The sequence below is a fragment of the Terrapene carolina genome, unplaced genomic scaffold (genome assembly GCF_002925995.2).
Source record: "Terrapene carolina triunguis isolate 2854851 unplaced genomic scaffold, T_m_triunguis-2.0 Scaffold211, whole genome shotgun sequence".
NCBI lineage: Eukaryota > Metazoa > Chordata > Testudines > Emydidae > Terrapene > Terrapene triunguis.
In genome coordinates, this window is record NW_020664562.1 from 39852718 (window position 1) to 39872500 (window position 19783).

Here is a 19783-nt window from a genome sequence, read left to right on the forward strand (position 1 = left end):
CAGAGATCAAGGGCATTTTATATCTCATGATCACATCGTGTCAGCAGCAGGCCAGCATGCCCTGAAGTGTAATATTCCCCTTTGACATCAAAATGAATTCACCTTTCTCCACTTTTAAACAGCTTAGTACGTTTTTCTTAAGTGTTCCTTAGTGTGCCCTCTGCATTCCAACCTCTTCCCGCGATAGGGGGGTGGGGGTGGAAGAGTAATCTTGTGTTGGGACACTCCAGGATGAGTTCTTTTAGAAAGGACACCATCATTTTGAAGCCTAGTCACATTTTCTTTAAATGCATTAAAAGTAGTTCTAGGCACTACACTTGCCATTGGGGCGCACGCGCTTTGGCGGGGGGGGGGCCTCAAGTTTTGTAATTTTGCCATTTGTTTTTTAAAAGGATGTCCTGTGTCTCTATGTGACAGACCCACACAAACCACAGAGGGACCTGTCTAAAGCCCTGATCCTCCAAGGAGATCTGTGCAGGAATCCTCCAGCAGGATCGGGACCGAACTTTATATGGGAAACACTAAAACTGACTATACACAGAGTATGGACAAAGTAAAGTGAATAGAGTTCCTTCTTCTCTAATCTCTTTCAGGGACACTAATAGCACGTTCAAAAATTCAAACAGGCGTATGATTTTTAAGTTCCTTGTGTCCCTTGAATTTTCATGGGGTGGGTTAATTAATCATAGTGGCCATGCCAAGATTTTCCAAAGTGACTAGTGATTTTTGGCACCTCCATTTTTGGGTGGCCAACCTCAGCCACGTCAGAGGGCCTAACTTTCAGAAAGTGCTGAGCACATGTCCTCTGATAAAAAAAAAAACATCACGCCCCTTTAAGATGGTCCCAAAAAGGTGGGCAGCCACAAATTAAGACACCCAAACTACTAGAGAGACAAGGTGGGTGAAGTAATATCTTTTATTGGACCAACTTCTATTGGTGAGAGAGACAAGCTTTCAAACTTAAATAGAATTCTTCTTTGGGTCTGAGAAACGTACTTAGGTCTGGTCTACACTACAGACCTGCATCAGTATAACTAGGTCGCTCAGGAGTGTGAAAAATCCACACCTATTGGCGACGTAGTTACACCAATCTAACCCCCCTTGTAGACAGCACCTCTCAGGGAGGTTGATTAACTATGCCGACGGGACTCCCATCCCTGTAAAGCTTCTTCATTAAAGTGCTACAGTAGCGCAGCTGTGTTAAAATGCTGCATTAAGTATAGATGTGCCCGTGGAGCATCACAGCTAAATGCAAGGTGGATCAGATTATTTAGCATAAGTAGTTAACATATAGTTCAAGGGACCATTCAAGATGAAGTGGCCCATTAACACCCCTCCAGTCATAGGGGAAGAAAGGAAAACAAATTGGGGGTGGGAGGGTTTAGGTGGGTTACTGATTATTGTAATAAACCATAAATCCAGTGTCTGTATTCAGTCCATGATTTTTAGTATCTAGCAAAGTTATGAATTTAAGCTCCCAGGCTCATCCTTTGAAGGTGTTGTGCAGGCTTCCTTTGAGGATGAGGAGTGAGGCTTTGTCTACACTACTGTGGTAAGTCAACCTAAGTTACGCAACTCGTGGCTTAGGTTGACTTACTGCACTGTCTACACTGTGCTGGGTCAACGGGAAACACACTTACCGTACTCCTCTCATTCCCGGTGGAGTACTGGGGGTCGACCGGAGAATGCTCTGCCATCGTTTTAGCGGGTCTTCACTAGATCTGCTAAATCGACCGCCGATGCACCGATTACCGGAGCATCAATGCTGCAGTAGTGTAGACATCGCTTGAGAGGTCAGTGATAGCTATGTGAAGAGGGTTCACCCACAGGTGATATGGTGTTTTTTGTCTTTTTTTGAGAGTTCGTTTGAGAGAGTAGCGATTGTCTGGTTTCACCCACATAGTTATTATAGGGGTATTTCGTGCACTGTGATAGGGACGTGTAGGACCCATGGATCTTGAAAGGTGTGTTGTGGGGAGTGTTGATCATTGTAGCAGTGAAGATATGACTACAGGTTTTGCATCTGTGGTTCAGGCAAGGTCTGGTGCAACTTTGAGTTCATGTGTCCTAGTCTGTGGGGAGCTTCCTTCTGATGATGAGCTTGAGGAGGATGGGGGGTTGTTTGAATGTCAGAAGAGGGGGGTTAGAAAAAATTTCTTTCCAGATGTGGTCCCCATTCAGTAGGGGTTATTGTTTGAGGATACCCCAATATGAGTTCCAGTTTGGGGTGGTAAGTGACAGCTAGAGGTGTGAGGTCAGAAGGGGCTTTATTTCTGTATTGAAGCAGGTTCTCTTTGGTATTTGGGTGCCTTGTTCCATGATGCAATCTACTTCTATGGTGGAATGTCCTTGTTTGGTGAAGTCGGTATTTAAGCGTGTTAAGAAATATGTCCTGGACTTTCTCCTCGGGGCATATACTGTGGTGCCTGTCTGTAGATAACAGATTTCTTGGTGCATTTTGGGGTGGTTACTGAATCTGCGAAGGAGGTGCGGAGATCAGTGGGTTTCTCGTATATAGTTGTCTGCAGTATTCCATTGTTGAAGCTGACTGTGGTGTCCAGGAAGTTGATTCTCTAGAACATTCCCACTCTAGCAAGTAGAATGGATGTGTGGTGATTGTTGAAGTTGTGGTGGAAATCCGAGGGAGTTTAGATATTTTCATCCTCTGGACAGACTATCAGGCATATCATTGGTTTCGTAGTACATCTCTCCAGAAATTCTTCTTCAAGGTGGCCAGTGAAGAGATTGGTATATTGGAGCCATCCTAGTACCCATGACTGTACCCATGGTTCGACAATATGTTTGTTGTTGAATATTAAATTATGTGTGAGGATGAATTTGGTGATGTGTTTGTGGTGGATATCTGAGGGTTGTCCATGATCTTGTAAATATTTGATGCAGGCAGCAATGCTGTCACTGTAAGGGATGTTGTTAATGTAGTGGAGTTTCTGGAGGAAGTTGGTTGTGTCCTGGAAGAAACTGGCCCTTTGTGTGGTGAGTGATTTGAGGATGGTTTCTATGAACCTCAATATTCCTTCAGTAAGATGCTGTGGCCAGATAGGATGGGTCTGCCTGGGTTCTCTTGTGCATGTATCTTGGGAAGCATGTAGAAGGTCCCTGGGGGATGAGGTTGTAGAGCATCTCTTGAGGTTGTTTGGGGAAGGATTTCATGATATCCGTAAATTCCTCGGTAAATTGTGGTGTGGGATCTTCTTTGAGCTCTTTATAGTAGGTAGTGACACAGAGTTGTCTCTTGCCCTCGTTAACAGAGTCATCTTGGTTGAGGACTAGGATGGCGCCCCCTTTGTCTACTGGTTTGATCACTATTTGGTAGTTGAATATCGGGACTGTATAGCTGTCCTCTAGGTCAGCGGTTCTCAACCAGGGGTCTGCAGCCCCCTGTGGGTCCGCAAGCCCTTTCAGGGGGGCCGCAGAGCCCTGCCACTGAAACCTGGTGCCCCGAGCCCCAGCACCTCCCATGGGGCTGAAGCAGGGAGCAGCACAGGGCTGAAGCTGCAAGCCCCAGTGCTGAAGCTGCGAGCCCAGGCACCTCATTCGGGCTGAAGTGGGGAACGGCACCGGGGCTCAGCACACCCCCCGCACATGGAGCTGAAGCAGGGAGCGGTATGGGGCTGAAGCCGTGAGCAGTGCAGGGCTGAAACCCCGAGCTCCCCACGTCCCCCTGATGCCAGGAGAAACCTTGAGCCCCTGGGCAGAGTTGAAGGGGCACAACGGTGTTGCTCCCCAAACTGCAGGGCCTTATCCAGAGTGGGGTAGTCCTGGGGGCAGCTCCACACACACACCCCGACCTCCTCTTCTCCCTCAGCCCCTACCCTCTGGCCAGATCCTAGGCAGGAAGACCAAGCCAGGCAGTGAGGGGCAGCTGCTCCTCTGGCTGGTGGTGCCATGGAGTGGGCAGCCGTGGCATTCCCCCATCTGCTGCTGCTGGTGCCTGGGGTTGCATCTGCTCCTCAGCTCCCAGCCTCCTTTGACTGCTCTCCCAGCCAGTCAGAGCTGCCCAGGCATCTCCAGGCCCAGCAGAGGCCTCGGGGAGTAGCCACCAGCACACAGTCGCAGACAGGTGGGTGGCCAGGGCTGGAGGTAGCACTCCCTCCCTGGACCCTGCTATGCAGAGCTGGGCCGAGCCCTGCCAGCCCTTGTTCCCTTCCCCTCACCCTCCCATAGAAGTCAAACTATGCCTATACCCCAGGGTCCGTCCACCAGGCCCCAGAGTTTTTCTAGCATGTTGAGTGGGGCCTCAGAAAGAACCCCTGCTCTAGGTGATGAAGGGATTGTGGGGGATAAGATGTTTGGTAAGGATTTCATAGCCAATTTTTCCCCCACAGAAATCAATGTAATGATCAAGAGTGTGGTTTCGTCCGCTGTACCTGTGACACTCTGAGTTCATTTCCGAGACCGGAGAAGAGCTCTGTATAAGCTCAAAAGCTTGCCTCTCTCACCAAAAGAAGTTGGTCCAATAAAAGATATTGCCTCGCCCACCTTGTGTGTCTAATATCCTGGGACAACACATCTACAACACTGCATACCCAAAATTATTTTTCACTCCATGCGTCTGACGAAGTGGGTTTTAGCCCATGAAAGCTTATGCCCAAATAAATTTGTTAGTCTCTAAGATGCCACAAGGACTCCTCGTTGTTTTTTTCCAAAATTATTAGTCAGTTTTTAAAATCTTAGCCAGTGTTTTTCTTGCAATTATTTTTTTAAACACACAAAATCACAATTTTGCCACACTTCTGAAAGAGGATTTTAAAAAGTAACGGTTAATAAAACACAAATATGCATATTCTTACCTGGCAGCTATGCTTCCTGGTTGGATTTCCTTGACAAAGATACCAGCTTCTCCCACCGTTTGATTTTTAAGGGCAATCACACTAAAACCAAGGCCTCCAACAGATGGTTTTTCTATATCTATGTATTCTATTTGCCTGCCCTAATAAAAAAAGGGTTAATTTTCAACACAGTAGAATGATCTTGTTTAAAATTTATGAGTACAAGGAGAACTAGTCTTTCCCCTTCTAAAAAAAAAAAAAAAAAAATGCAGAATTTTGAACATGTTATTTCTATAAAACTCTCCTATTTATTATTTTTCATATAACAGAATGCAGTATATACAGGCAGCCCAAGGTTCTGAACCCTCAGGAAATTTAAGAGCTGCTTTCACACTTCATTCAGATTATGAGATGAATTCCAAACTGGACAAAAAGTATGAACAAAATGCTGATTAATGCAATTTATTTAGCATTTCTGGAAATATTGCATAATTAAACCAAATAACTTGTGTTTTGGCTGCTTTTTGCTTTAGAAAGGGTTAGTTTTTAGCTCTGTATTCAAAGGCTATGGTTTTTAAACACATATTTTTCCCTCCCCCTGTAATTTCACACTTAAGAGTAACCAGTTGTTTTTTTGCAACTGTTCTGTTTTTCAGTTCCAGTACAGAGTTTCTGCGTTTGTTTACTGGCATAAAATACCCATGAAAAAATACTTTAATCACATCTGTTTTATTTAAAATAATGTTCAGTCTTTAACTCAACCAGTAAAAGATTTAGCTATAATGGCACACTAATGAGAAAAGTTGTGCTTAAAACACTACAGTTACATTAAGGTAGTCAATTAGAAACAGTTATTTAATATAGAAAGGAATGACTAACCAATTAACCCAACTGATGAAAATAATGCCCAGTCCTACATGGCTGGATCCCTGTGCCTGTACAACAATGGCTCTGCATATATAGTGATATCACTAATATGGTACACCACCTATGTTCATGAAGTTAGTATCAGTCTGACTAGGTTTTAAAATCAAGTTGTATTAAAATTAAATTAAGGGGTATATAAAATGTTTTAAATCACTTTCACTGTTAATATCTCTGTGTAGTGTGACAGCTGCCCCACTCCTGGAGAACAGGGGTTAAAACAGCCACGCTAGGCTGATTGGGGAAGCAGCCACAGCTGTGGCCAGCCCAATCAGGGCCCAGCTGACCAGGGCCGGCTCCAGGCACCAGCTTAGCAAGCAGGTACTTGGGGCGGCCATTCTGGAGGGGAGCGGCACGTCCAGCTATTTGGCGGCAATTCAGCGGAGGGTCCTTCACTCCGGCTCGGAGTGAAGGACCTCCCACCGAAGTGCCGCAGATCGCGATCACGGCTTTTGTTTGTTTGTTTGTTTGGGCTGCTTGGGGCGGCAAAAACCCTGGAGCCGGCCCTGCAGCTGACCCTGATAAAAGGGCTGTGGGCCAGGAGCTGTAGGACTCTCTTGTCAGCCTTGGGAACTCAGGGTATAGGGAACGAAGCAGGGCTGGGGGAAGACAAGAGGAGCTGGGGAGCTCCAGCCTGGTAAATCCCCAGGCTGCGGGCCTTGCTAAAAGGCCAAAACAGGTACTGGGGTTGCAAAGGCTACAGCCCGGGGTTAGGCAGAGGCAGCTGGTCTGACCCCCTTGCCAATGATGAGTGGCCATTCCAGACTGCAGTTTGCCCCAAGGAAAGGGGGCTGGATGATGACTGACAGTAGCCACTGAGGCAAGGTGGGTTTAGAGGATTGGGGGTTTCCTTGGGAGGGGAGACCAGAGCAGAGGTACTGCAGAGGGCATAACCTCAAGGTAAGGGGCACCGGGGTCTGGGAGGGACATAAGGGCCTGAGGCAAATGAGACATCGGCCAGCAGCGGGCGCTCTGAGTGCTGGATGAGCTAATTCCTGAGATGACCAGCAGGAGGCGCCGTGCCAGTGAGTCATCACTTCACTACACGTTCCTATTCAGCAGGTTAAAATTCAAAACTGAAATTTTTTCAGGAAATGTCTATTTCCCATGAAATTTCATCAATAGGCAAAATAATTATGGTTTTCACCAACTGAATTTTTTCTGTTTTGGGGTATTGATTATAAGATTTAAAAAAAGTCAACAAAAGCAAAATATATTCCATTCTTGTCAAAGTTTTTCCACCGGGGGGGAATCCCAACCAACTCTACTCTCCTACTGAGTTATAAGACATCACTCCCCCAGATACAGTACAGAAAGTTATGTTTGGCAATCTATTGCAACACAATGTATGCAAAAGAATTAACATTTGTTGAAAATAAGTTTAAACACACTGGCCATGACAGGACTTTACCTTTGCCATCCCTTGGATCATCATATTGAATTCATCAGCTCCTAGTTTTGGATTGAATGGATCTACTCTGGGTCCAGATGAATTATAAGCCATATACATGTTCCCATTAGTAATGGATCTGTCAGCATCAAATACTAGTAACCCTCTCTTAGTAAAATCAAAGTCCACTGAACGGTCTGAAGGCATGTAATTGAGCTGTTATAAAAACAGATTTGCAGGTATAATAATTTTGTACAAAACCAGCCATATAAACAATTTATCAGCATTTTAAATCAGAATATTAATACCTAGTACATACATCAGGATTACCTAAACTGTTTCACCAAGTGTGTGAAAGGACTAACAGGAACAGGCACTTACTAAGGGATGACATCTAATTTGTGCACAAAATAAAAACAGGAGGAAAAGAAAGAGGCAGAAAGAATGCAGAATCAGCTGGAGCCAGAAAAAGAAATGCAGCATGACAGCAGCAATAGCCAAAACAGTGTTCCTTTGGTATTAAAAAAGAATTAAAATACAATCCATCCATGTTTCAGCTATTTTTTAAATGAAAAAATATTTTTTCTTCCCTTTCATTCTCCCGATATTCATTACATCCCTCTTTCTTGTCTTTTCCTACTCTCCTGTTTTTCCCTCTCCTCCCCAGGAGCTAAACACATGTGCAAGGAGTGAGTGTCGAAATAGCCTTCAGACTACGGGTTAAATTTTCAAATGCACCTGGGTCACTTAGGCACCTAAGTCCCATGTTCAAAAGAGACTTAGGTACCTAAGGCCAGGTCTACACTTGGAAAGCTTTGTTAGTATGGCTTTAGCCTAGTGTGAACACAGCTTATACTGGCAAAACTGAGTCAAATAAACTATACTGGCTTATCTGCCAGTATAACTGTCCTGGCAAAAGCACAATTTTGCTAGTATAATTGCATCTACACAAGGGGCCTTTGCTGGCACAGCTATGGTGGTCACAAATCATATCTCATCATACTCCTGATCAATATAGCTATGCTGGTAACAGTTTGTAATGTAGACCTGACTTAAGTCTCACTGCAAGTCAACAGGACTTATGCTAAGACACCTAGGCACTTCTGAAAATTTTATCCCAGGTCTCATGAGCCTTCCTTGATTCAGTTATTTCAGCCAAAGCGTGTTACCGCTCAAGAGTGCAGGAAAGCAGAACCAACAGCAGAAGACCAATTGTGCTTTCTCCAGTTCACAGGCCACACCTGTGTTCCCCCTGGCTGGGTCTGGTCCACAAGCAACAGATTGCACATGCTATAATTGCTAGGTGCTGGAATTCAATGTATAGCAACACCAGTCAACTAACAAATGCAGAAGCTTTCCCCTGGGAATTACAATTGTTGACATGCCAAGCAGGAGAAAGTTCTCTCGCTCAGGAGTATGTTTAAAAGGAACCTGAACAAAATCAACTTTTTGAATAACGATTCTGAATATTCCAGGTATTCATTTGTTATGCACTTGCCACAAACTCTGCTCCTAGATGTATTTGCATGTACATGCAAATAGGTCTTCTACAGCCATGTGGATAATGACAGGACACCTGCAGAGATCACTGGCACCCAGGGCATGCAGAATTAATTCCTGATTTTAAGTTCATGTGCCTGGCTCAACTAGCCCTATGACTTGAACTGGGTGTACAGGTGAGCACGCCACAGGCACTCAGATCCTACAGTTATGGGAGCCATAGCCCAGTTAAATACCAATGTGGTAGAAAACAGAACATTCAATCACCCAAGTCACAGTTTATAAAGCCAAATGGCAGCCTCCCCAGTGATACAACACCTACATACCATATTTTAAATTCCTAAAAAAATATTGCCAAAAAATGTAACTTTCAACTTACTTGCTCCTTCAGTTGCTTGATGGACTGCTGAAGGGTCAGTATCTGATTAAACAAAGGGCTTCTGAGTGTGTTACATAAAATAGTCAGGTTTTCATTCTGTGAAGTCTCCCCTCTCTCTCGCAGTTTCATTTGCAGACGATCAAGAATTTGTAGCACCTGCTGCTTATCTGATACACCCCAAAATAATACAGATTAGAAATCTGGCTCATAATTCTCTCACTACTCAACAAAGATAATTATTCTTAAAATATCTACCTGCTGCAGGATTTTCAGGCATGGTGAATTTGATCTCTTTGGAATCAGTCAGAATAACCTACATAAAAATTAAAAAAAAAAAAAAAAAAAAATCAACTAAGAAACCAAGTGTAAACTAAGTTATACCTTCCAGCAGATTGCTTAAGAGACAGTCAACTCACAGTAAAAAAAATTTTTTTTTTTAATCATTGCTATAAGTAACATGTAAGATTACTATAATCACTATTAGAGGAAAAACTTCTATTTTTTCATTGTGTTTACTTCACTTACAGTATTGTTTACTTTGTTACAATCAAATACAGTCAGTTTCACTGCTACTTATAAATAGTCACCAAGTTTCCCATTTGTTTGGGCCTTTCACACAGCAACAAGGGGAAAAAATGAATTTTTAAACATAGAAAAATGCAACTGTAAAAGACATAGAAATGGCCGGAGAGATTGAAAGACAGGTATGTTACAGCAAACTATTTTAAACTTGTTTTTAATTGACTACATCTTAAGCTGATGTCCTTTCAAAATACACAATTATTTAAAAAACTACTTTTTCCATTGTTGTTTTAATTATTGAGATACTGGCAGACTCCTCATAGTTATGGGTCAATCCTACAATCTGATCATGTGGGTGGAACCTTACACCTGTGCGAAGCCCCTCCAAAATCAGTGGTGCTCCACCCATACAAAATATATTGCAGAATCAGGGCCTAAAATTGGTCTAGTTGATAAGGCATTGGGCTTGATAAGGAAATCTGAGTTCTATTCCCAGCTCTGCACCACAAACCTGCTGCATGAACTTGAGCAAGTCACATCTCCTCTGTCTTAGTTATTTAAATAAGCCCTTTGGGGAGGGACCATCTCTTACTATGTGTCTGTTCAGTGCCTAACACAATGGGACCCCAATTTTGGTTGAGGCCTCTAGGTAGTACTGTTATAATAAATAAATATTAGCGTTTGCAATATGTTTTGTGAGACGATCAAGTTCTTATGTGCATATCATCACCTTGCATTTATATAGGGCCTGGCATGCTGAGGGCCACCAAAGCAGTTTACCAACTTAAACAGATACATAGTATACGCCTGACTTTCCAAAACCCTATTATCCAAACCTCTGCAGTATCTGAATCCCCATGGGGGACAAGGAAGGGATATGCCTAATGCAGAGGTTCGGATAATAGAGCAGAAACTCCTGGATGCGGGGGAGGCCACCCTGCTACTGAATGGCTCCTGTGAGAGCACAGAGAGCCCTGTGCAGCCCCGCTGTCACAAGAGCACGTGAGCAAGGCTGTGACATAAGGTTGCCAACTTTCTAATGGCATAAAATCAAACACCCTTGCGCCGCCCCTTCCCCAAGACCCCGCTCCTGCCCCACCCCTTCTGAGGCCCCACCCACCTCTCACTCCAGCTCCCTCCCTCTGTCGCTCGCTCTTCCCCCACCCTCACTCACTGGGCTAGGGCAGGGGGTTGGGGAGGAGGGGGCTCCAGCTGGGGGTGGGGGCTCCAGGGTGGGGCCAGAAATGAGGGTGCAGGAGGGGGTGAGAGCTCCGGCTGCGGGTGCAGGCTCAGGGGTGGGGCTGGGGATGAGGGGTGTGGGGTGTAGGAGAGGGCTCAGGGCTAGGGCAGAGGGGTGGGATGCGGGAGGGGGTGTGGGTTGCAGGAGGGAGTTTGGGTGCAGGAGGGGGCTATGGGATGGGTCGGGGATTGGGATGCAGGAAGGGGTGCGGGCTCCAGGAGGGAGTTAGGGTACAGGATGGGGCTCAGGACTCAGGCAGAGGGCTGGGGTGTGGAAAGACATGAGGGGTCTGGGAGGGAATTCCGAGCTGGGGCAGGGAGTTCGGGCTCCAGGTGGTGGCGCTTACCTCAGGCGGCTCCAGACCAGCATGTCCAGTCCCTAGGCGGAGGCATGGCCAGGCAGCTCTGCACAGTGCATGCTGCCCATGCCCCCCCACAGCTCCTATTGGTCATGGTTTCCCAGCCAATGGGAGCTGCGGAGCCAGCGATGGGGGCAGGGACAGTGCATGGAGCTTCCCTGATTGCCCCTCTGCCTAGGAGCTGCTGGGACATGCCAGCCGCTCCTGGGAGCTGCGTGGACCCAGGGCAGGCAGCAAGCCTGCCTTAGTCCTGCTGCGCCACCACCCGGACTTTTAAAGGCCCCGTCAGCTGTGCTGACCGGAGCTGCCAGGATTCCTTTTCGACCACGTGTTCCAGTCAAAAACTGGATGCCTGGCAATCCTACCATGACAGCAGAGCTTCAGAGAACTTCCTGCACTGCCACTGGGCCAGTGACACCTGATCCTGCAGGAGCAAGGTGCAAGGAAGGCTGCAGTTCTGGTGGGGCGGGGCAGAGCAGAGTCCTGGCCAGGGGCCTCTGCCTCCCCCTACACCTTGCGCCTGCAATAATCAGAGGGCAGGAGCTGTAGCACAGGGCGCCCTTTGCAGCCCAGCTGTCAATCCTACAATCTGATCATGTGGGTGGAACCTTATACCTGTGCCGAGTCCCTCTTGATTATCCAAACTCCCTATTATTCAAATAAAACCTGGATCTCCCATGTCATCTGGATAATCAGGAGTATACCGTGTGAGCAATAAACAAGATTAATTCATTAACAACCAGCCCCGCTGAGGAGAGGTTTGTGATGATTTTGGTCAGCCTGGACAGTTAAGGTTTCTGGTGGAATCCATACAGACCTTAGTGGTTTGCATGGCTTCTACCTATAACCAAGCAAAATGTGATGTTTTTAAGACAACGTACAGATTTGGTGGGGGAGGGTGTCACTTTAAACCAAAACTCATAGCAAAATTCAGTGACTGCAAACCCATGTGACCCATAACCTAAGAAAGGTTTATGAAAATCCCTCTGGACTGAAATCTCTGAGCACTGCACAGCTTTATTCAGGATACTTTTACTTTTCATGTGAAATACTGCACATCCAAAGGCACAATTGCTGTCTAATTCCACACTGGGCTTTGGTCCTGCATCAACTCAGAAGAAAATACAATAGATTGAAGCACTAACACCACTTTCTCCTATATTCCAGGCCTGACCTTGCTTAGCTTGATAAACCTCATAAGATACTTTCAAACAGGCCAATTTTACCTGCCCCACACCCAAACACAATTCATAGGAGCTGCAAAACAATCCCATTGTGGAAGTAACTTGAAAACACCTTAAAGACAGCTCAAACACAGGAGCTGTCACACCACAAAATAAATCCAATCTGGCAGGAAACCTGAAGACTCACTAAGGAAGCAGCACATATTCAAGAGAAACCTCATCTAGAGGCTTGTGTTGATATGGTCTTGAAGGTGAATCATGTTTCTGTTGCAGTGGGTAGAAGGACAGTAGTTATGACATGGGGTAAGGATTCAAGAGAGAAGGATTAAAGCAGAAAAAATGGGAGCGTCCTTTTGGCTCCACCAAATATGCAGAAGAGCCCAGGAGAAAAAGAATCAAATGAAAATTTCCACTTACAGCCTTAAACTGTTGACTGGAGTTGCTAAGAGCTATTGCAGAGGCAGCTACACGGCAGTGGCAGTTGAAGCGATCCTCGTGTACAATCGGTCTGTCCCAGTCCTGTTTCCGTCCCATCCCATTCTCCTCACCTCGCTAGTTCTAGTCTCACCTCCTCAGGCTTTTCATCCCTGGCTCCTCACCTGTTCTAAGTGCTAGTCATCTTGACCAACCATTCTCAGTTCTCTCTCTATCCCCTGACTCCTTTTCTATGGTCTCCTCCTCTTTGCTTCCACCCCAGTTTCCACTGCAACTCCCAAGCGCTCTAGCTTCCAATCCTAGACTCTCCTATCAGGCTTCTTGTCCCATTTTACACTGCCCTTCCAACCCATCCAGAGCTGGATTAGCCATCACTGAGCCCTAGGAAACCACAGGGTTGCACCTCTGTTCATGTTGTCCCATGCCACCCAGGATGATGGTGCAGCCAGGCCAAATCTGAGTGAATGCCGTTGCGACCTGATGCACAGGGTCTCAGCACCACTCAGGTTTGGGCCCTCATTTCCCAACAAATTTGGGCCGTAGGCACATGAGTAGTTTGCCTATGCGTTAATCGGGCCCTGGTCTTATCCCCTGCAATCCAGCTCTTGTCTCCTCTGCATTCTAATCAGGAAACTTTTCTTCACATTGCCTGGGCCCAGCAGGTTGCCACTGAGAGCACAGGAGAGGCAGGTTCCCTGCTTTCGGTTCCAGGGCCAGTATGATTTTTCAAAGGTTTATAACTTGGCCAAATTTGGGCAGATTTTCATGGGGACAGCAAAAGACACATCCCTGATACATCTGTTTATACACAAACAGTGTAGTTCATGGGTTCTCAAACCTTTCCATGTTTTAAGTTCTCATGAGTACCTTTCCTCTGATTTGCAATTGAACAACATCTTTGTGGCAACTACAGCAATTACTCATGTAATATTAGGAAAGTATTCAGCATTTTTCAGTGCAATTTAGCAGCTGGAAACAAGGAAGGACAATATCATGTGACCAGCCAGCTATCTGCAAACCACCAGCAAACATTTCACAGAAGAATGCAAGGATCCCATGGCATGTGCAATGCACTCAGGTCTGCAGGGTGTGACACTCTAATTTAAATTGGAGTAACATCCAAAGTGTGTTAGGTACTGTCCAAACACAGATGCAGGCCAGGACTACACTTTAACAAAAAAAAAGCAAAAAAAAAGCTCGCCAGTATAGCGATATGGGCAAATCCTAGTGTGGACACAACTTATATAGGCAAAAAAGTGCTTTTGACAGTATAGCTTATACCAGTTTGGCAAGTGAAATAAGCTACATCAGAAAAAGCACTTTTATGCCTGTTTGACTGTAGCTACACTAGGGCCTTTGCCATTATATAAGTGTCACACACACACACACACACAAAGTCACACCCCTAAACAACATTACTATACTAGAAAAAGTTAAGACCTGGCAAAGATCGTGCTCTGTCCGAAAGTGCATAGAATTTTCTGAACAACTCTGGAATCCTGCAGAAGGAAAGAAGCTATTTTATACAGCCCTGTGACAGGATAATGTTACCTTACACAGTCCAGGAGCCAACACACCTAATCAGCAAAGAATTATGGCTTTAAAAAACAAGACTTTCATCAGGTTATTAAGACAAAAAGCATACAATAAACAAAAATATGGACAGTTCCTGCCACAAATTTACAGCTGTGTCTTCACAGCCGAAGAGATGTGTGTTTTCCACCAAGACATCTATCTCAATGTAAAGTCCTAGTGGAGTAAAGGCACAGGTAGCTGTTACTTTGACTAGCTACAGTGAGTTAAAAATTACGGTATCTTGTTTCCACTAGGACTTTACATTGAGCTAGATGTCTTGGTGGGAAAAAAAATCTCTTGTTTGCATTGGAGATGAAGTCTATGTCTAAAGACACATGGGCCCTGGTTTTCAGAAGTGCTGAGCACCAACTCCAGCCGAATCCATGGGAGCTAGTGGCGCTCAGCACCTCTGAAAAATTATGTGAAAAGACAATACACGAAAAACTGGAAAGGTGCAGATAATGGTTTTACTTTCTCCTCCCAATCCCCCCACAATAATCAAACTAATTTTCCTCAGATGTAAAAATAAAGAGCCCTTTACATCCTGGCAGCTACATCTACTCACATGCAGCTGGGGCGGAGATTGGGGGGAAAATGATGAAGTTTTGCCCCCCCCAAACCAGAGTTGATGTGAGGGGGGTCACACAGGGTCACGTGCCCCTATATCTCTGCCTTCCATTTAGCACAGAGGTTTTCAAATGAGGGGAGGGGATGTGTGGAGGAACACTCATGGGGGCTAGGGTGACCAGACAGCAAATTTGAAAAATCGGGACGGGGGTGGGGGGGTAATAGGAGCCTATATAAGAAAAAGACCCAAAAATTGGGACTGTCCCTATAAAATCGGAACATCTGGTCACCCTAATGGGGGCAAGCAGTGACTCCAGGCAGCTCAGGACAGCCCCACACGGCAGGGCTTGGAGAGGGTGGCCAGGTGTCTGGTTTTTTACCAAAAAGGTGGTCGAAAAGGGAACCTGACAGTGTCCAATCAAATCTACTAACTGAACACCCAAAGTCTGTTTTTTAAATATTATAAAGTTGGCAACCCTATCCCCGAGCCCTGCCATACGGGGCTGGCCTGAGCTGCCTGGCATCACTACTCCCCACCAAACGTTCCTCCATGCCCCATCCCCAGTTTGAAAACCTCCGAGATAAATGGAAGGCAGAAATCTGGGGGTGGCACATGACCCTGTGTGCCACACATGTGTCCTTTCTGCCCCCCCAAACTAAGCCTATGACAGACCCCTCTGATCATTTCCAGAGTGACAGAAGGTGATCAGCTCCCCATTTCTAAACCAAGCAGGTCTTGGACAGAGTAGGGAGTTAAAACCAGAACCAGCTGGCCAAACCCCTTTGGAAAGAGTGGGGCTGCTGTTGAAAAGGGCCTTGAATCTGAACTGTCCCTGATTGGGAGTATTTTAAACACTATGTTGATTGTGGCACTATTAAAAAGTGCCTAGACCGATAGCTCAGCCCCTGGCTCATCAGGGCTTTGCAGAGCCAAAGCCAGTCCTGCCCGAACTTCAGTAGATTTGGGGTGCTTTCGGGTGGGGATCGGTGAAACTCAAACTTTCAGGAAGTTCCTGACCTGCCCAGTCCCAGCCACTGTTCATTCCCCCCTCCCACCCTCGGGAGTGTTAACCAGCGAAGGGGCAGGAAACGGACAAGGGGGGGGGGGGGTCCCTGTCTGTGGGGAAGCCAAGCTGCCCCCGAGTGTAATACCTGGTCCGCAGAGGCGGGTTGTAAAAGGCCTGGCTGCTCCCGGGTCGCCGGCTGCTCTGCGCTCTCACCTGGGCGGAAGCGAGCGGCTGGATTTTGACCGCACCTCACCGTCACCTGCAACACAGGAAATCAGCCGGGCGGGCGCCGCGTACGCACATACCCACCGCGCTGCGGGCCGCGGGCGAGCTCCGTGCGGGTCTCAGCGCAGGACAGGGGGACTCGAGGAGAGAGGACTCGGGAGGGGGAAAGGGAGATGAGGAACAAGGGGTGGGAGAAGGGAGTGGAGGGAGACAAGAGGGAAAGAAGGACAAGAAAGGCACAAATTATTCCCAAGCAAAGGGGATGATGGGGGATGGAGAAGCTGGGGGGGGGAGTGAAAGAAATGGGTCCTTTCATTTCCAGCATGTAAACATGGTCTTGAACTCATACCAGGGCTGGCAGTACAGCTGAGCGTCCTTTAACTAGGATCTCTCATTACCTGAATACCATATTGGCCCCTGATCCTGCTAACACTTGCACACAGGCTTAGCTTTACTACCATGCCTAGCCCCATTGATTACAATGCCACTGCTCGCCATAGCAAAAGTACAAAAGTCAACTCTGGTCATATTTGTTGGTTTCCTTAAAGCCCCAGCGCCTGGATTCAGGTGGTTAGAGAAGAATCTCAGCTTTCATTAAAAAAAAAAAAAAAAGACAAAAAAAAAATAAGTTTCTTGTCCTTGTGGCTGTGGAGGAACGCACCCTTAATAAAATGAACCCAAAGATTTTTTTAAATCTCATGAGTTTTAAAGCCAATCGCGTGATTTCTGTATGTTTGGAGTTGGCAATACCCTGAGCGCATGCAGGATTGGGGCCTTGGATGGAAGCTTTGTATTGTCCTTGAAAACATGATATTTCAGTCTGTCCATGGACAGTCACTCATAGTTGCCATTTGGAATTCAGGGGTTCACTGACTGTAATAGGGTGACCAGATGTCCTGATTTTATAGGGACAGTCCCGATTTTGGGGGCTTTTTCTTATATAGGCACTTTTTACCCCCTACCCCCATCCCGATTTTTTACACTTGCTATCTGGTCACTCTAGATTGTAATAAAAAGGAAAGAGAAAGAGGACACAAAGCCAAGCAAAAAATTCAAAAGACTTTAGGGTGGTGACATGTTTGACAAAGAACTTTCTGAGATACCTATAAACATAGTCCATAAAAATCTGGATGGAAAGAAAATGTAGTTTTAGAAAAGGCTGTTGGAAATGGTCAATCAGATCTTCATAGTGCAACAAATCAGTGGCTAGCTAGGATTTCATGTCTGTCGTTACCTGAAAACTGCAGTTGCCTGGAACTTCACAACAGCAACATAGTTAGAACTCGCCTTGTCCTGCTTTAAAGGCACTAGCTCCTACCACTTCAACTAAAGAGGAACGGCCATTAGCCATCAGCAGCATAGGGACTTGGACACACAGTTGAGTCATTCTGATTCTAAACAGAGAGAACAGTGGCACACAAACATACTATATTATTATTATTGTTTGTATTATCTTAATGCCTAGGACTCCCAGTTGTACTGTGTTCCAAAATAAAATAAATCCAAAATCGACTATTTACATTATTTGTGGTTCACAAATTGATCCCTAGTTCTTTTACATTCATGAAAATTCTCTCGTTAGCAAAGAGACAAAGACAGGCAGAAACAAGCAAGTATTACCATTCATCTTGGATGATAAATAATCTCAAAGGGTAAAAATTTGACCTACCAATATAAAACCAATCTGTTTTCAGAGGTGCTGACGGGTAACTGAAGCCTTGACTTGTTTTCTTCAACACTATAATTGATAAACTCTAGATGTATGTGAAATAAACTAAAAAAGAGGACAAGGTAGGTAATATGATGTTTTTATTTGAACAACTACTTTGTAATAATTCTTTGCATTTCTATAGCACCTTTATCCAATTCAGCAGCTGAAAACTGATGCTGCACCAATATGACATAGTTTGAAACAGCAAGACTCTTTTTACAGTAGTGAAGTAGATCGACACTAGGGATTTGGACAGGTGCAGGTACATTGGTGCAAGAATCCCTAGTGTATAGATAAGCTCTGTATTTATTAAAATTTGTGAAGTACTCTGTGATCCTTGGATAGAAAAATGATGGCTAGAGATGACACTGTTGGGATTTGGAATTTGTGGTTTCAGGGAGCCTGATGTCATTTCCACACTACAGTTTTTCTAATGTTAAGAAACTGTTTTTAACACAGGTTTAAATGAGTTTGGTTAAGCACACGTCATTTTGCCATTGGACATAACTGCATTGTAAACCACATTTGGAGTCTGGGTTATTTGTTTAATCTGTATTTGCAGATGTTGATTTTAAATTGTATGGTGTGAAAAACTAGTCTGGACAGGGCCTAGGTATTTACTGATGTTAATGTGTTTGTCATTTATAGTGATCAATAAGAATCATTAGTTTTTTCTTTGACATTTTGAAAAGTAGAACAAATGTTTATACCTTTTTGTATCATACTTGGCTGTAGGAAAAAAATGTTGTACCTTGTGGGTGTGTCAGTTAGAACCAATTATAACCTTCCATGACCTGCCATAGCACTAAAATGTCTAGCTGCATTTTATTTGTCCTGGTAAAATGGCCATACTGGGTCAAACCAAAGGTCCATCTAGTCCAGTATCCTGTCTTCTGACAGTGGCCAATGCCAGGTACTCCAGAGGGAATGAACAGAACAGGTAATCATCAAGTGATCCATCCCCTGTCGCCCATTCCCAGCTTCTGGCAAAAAGAGGCTAGGGACACCATCCCTGTCCATCCTGGCTAATAGCCGTTGATGGACCTATCCTCCATGAACTTATCTAGTTCTTTTTTGAACCCTGTTATAGTCTTGGAGATTTTGCTTAAAATTAACCCCCAGTGTCCAGGAACTTCTCTCCCACCAATGAGCAATGTTTGGGTTGGAGGAAAATATGAGGCAGATACACTTTTTGCTCCTCTCCATCCACAATCCCGCCAAAAATTAGAGACTTTTTTAAAAAATGACATTCTAAAAACAAACCTCTACAACAATAATAAATCACATTGGTGGGTTTGTTTTTTGTTTATTTTTTTGGCCTGCCCTCCGGTTGGTTGGTTTTCTTAACTTTCAGGGGCTGGCTGCCTCTTCCCCTCTGTATGTGTTTTCCCCCACCCCCACATATTTGTGTCTGAAATGCACATTAAAAGGATGGAGAGAAAAACTCCCTGTTTGTAAGTGAGGGGAACTTCATGTTCTTTCTGCTAGTCCCTGGCCTGTTGTCAGAAGTGGATTCAAACCCACCTCCAGACTGCATCTGGAACACAGCACCTTAGCCAGCCTGACAGCTCATCCCTGTGGGAAGGGGGACGGAATTAATCTCCCTCCTGTTCCCAGCCCCCTTCCTTCTCATTCTGCCTACCTTTGTCCCCAGCCCCTTCTCCCTCTCCAGCCTCTCCTCTCCCTTGTTATTCTTCCTCCAGCCTTCACTCCTCAGCTCACTCGCCTGCCCACCCTTCCATGTTCCCACAATGCAAAGCGCTTCGGGCACCGGCAGCCGAGCTTCCTAACCATAGAGAGGAGGGAACGTCTTGAGTGAGGGCAACCCAGCTTCCTGTACTTTAATACAATGGGGACGCAGTAGCCATCTTGACTAGGGGCAGCCTGACTTCCACCGGTAGAGGAAGCAGAGGAGGCTCGGCAAAGGGCACGGCTTGCCTTCAGCGCGATTGACACTACACGGCAGCCATCTTTGA

At 45.5% G+C, this 19783-nt stretch overlaps 1 protein-coding gene across 1 annotated transcript in view; it reads right to left on the bottom strand.

Annotated features, from left to right (window-relative positions):
* LOC112115930 (inaD-like protein) overlaps positions 1–16120 on the bottom strand; it is a 206818-nt gene extending 190698 nt beyond the window's left edge. The window contains exons 1-5 of the mRNA XM_024213156.2: positions 16017–16120; positions 9239–9296; positions 8984–9150; positions 7126–7320; positions 4812–4951 (exon numbers count right to left, since the gene is read on the bottom strand). Coding sequence (XP_024068924.2) covers positions 4812–4951; positions 7126–7320; positions 8984–9150; positions 9239–9260 — 524 coding nt within the window. The 5' untranslated portion in view covers positions 9261–9296; positions 16017–16120. The remainder of the gene's footprint in view (positions 1–4811; positions 4952–7125; positions 7321–8983; positions 9151–9238; positions 9297–16016) is intronic.
* Positions 16121–19783: the final 3663 nt, after the last annotated feature.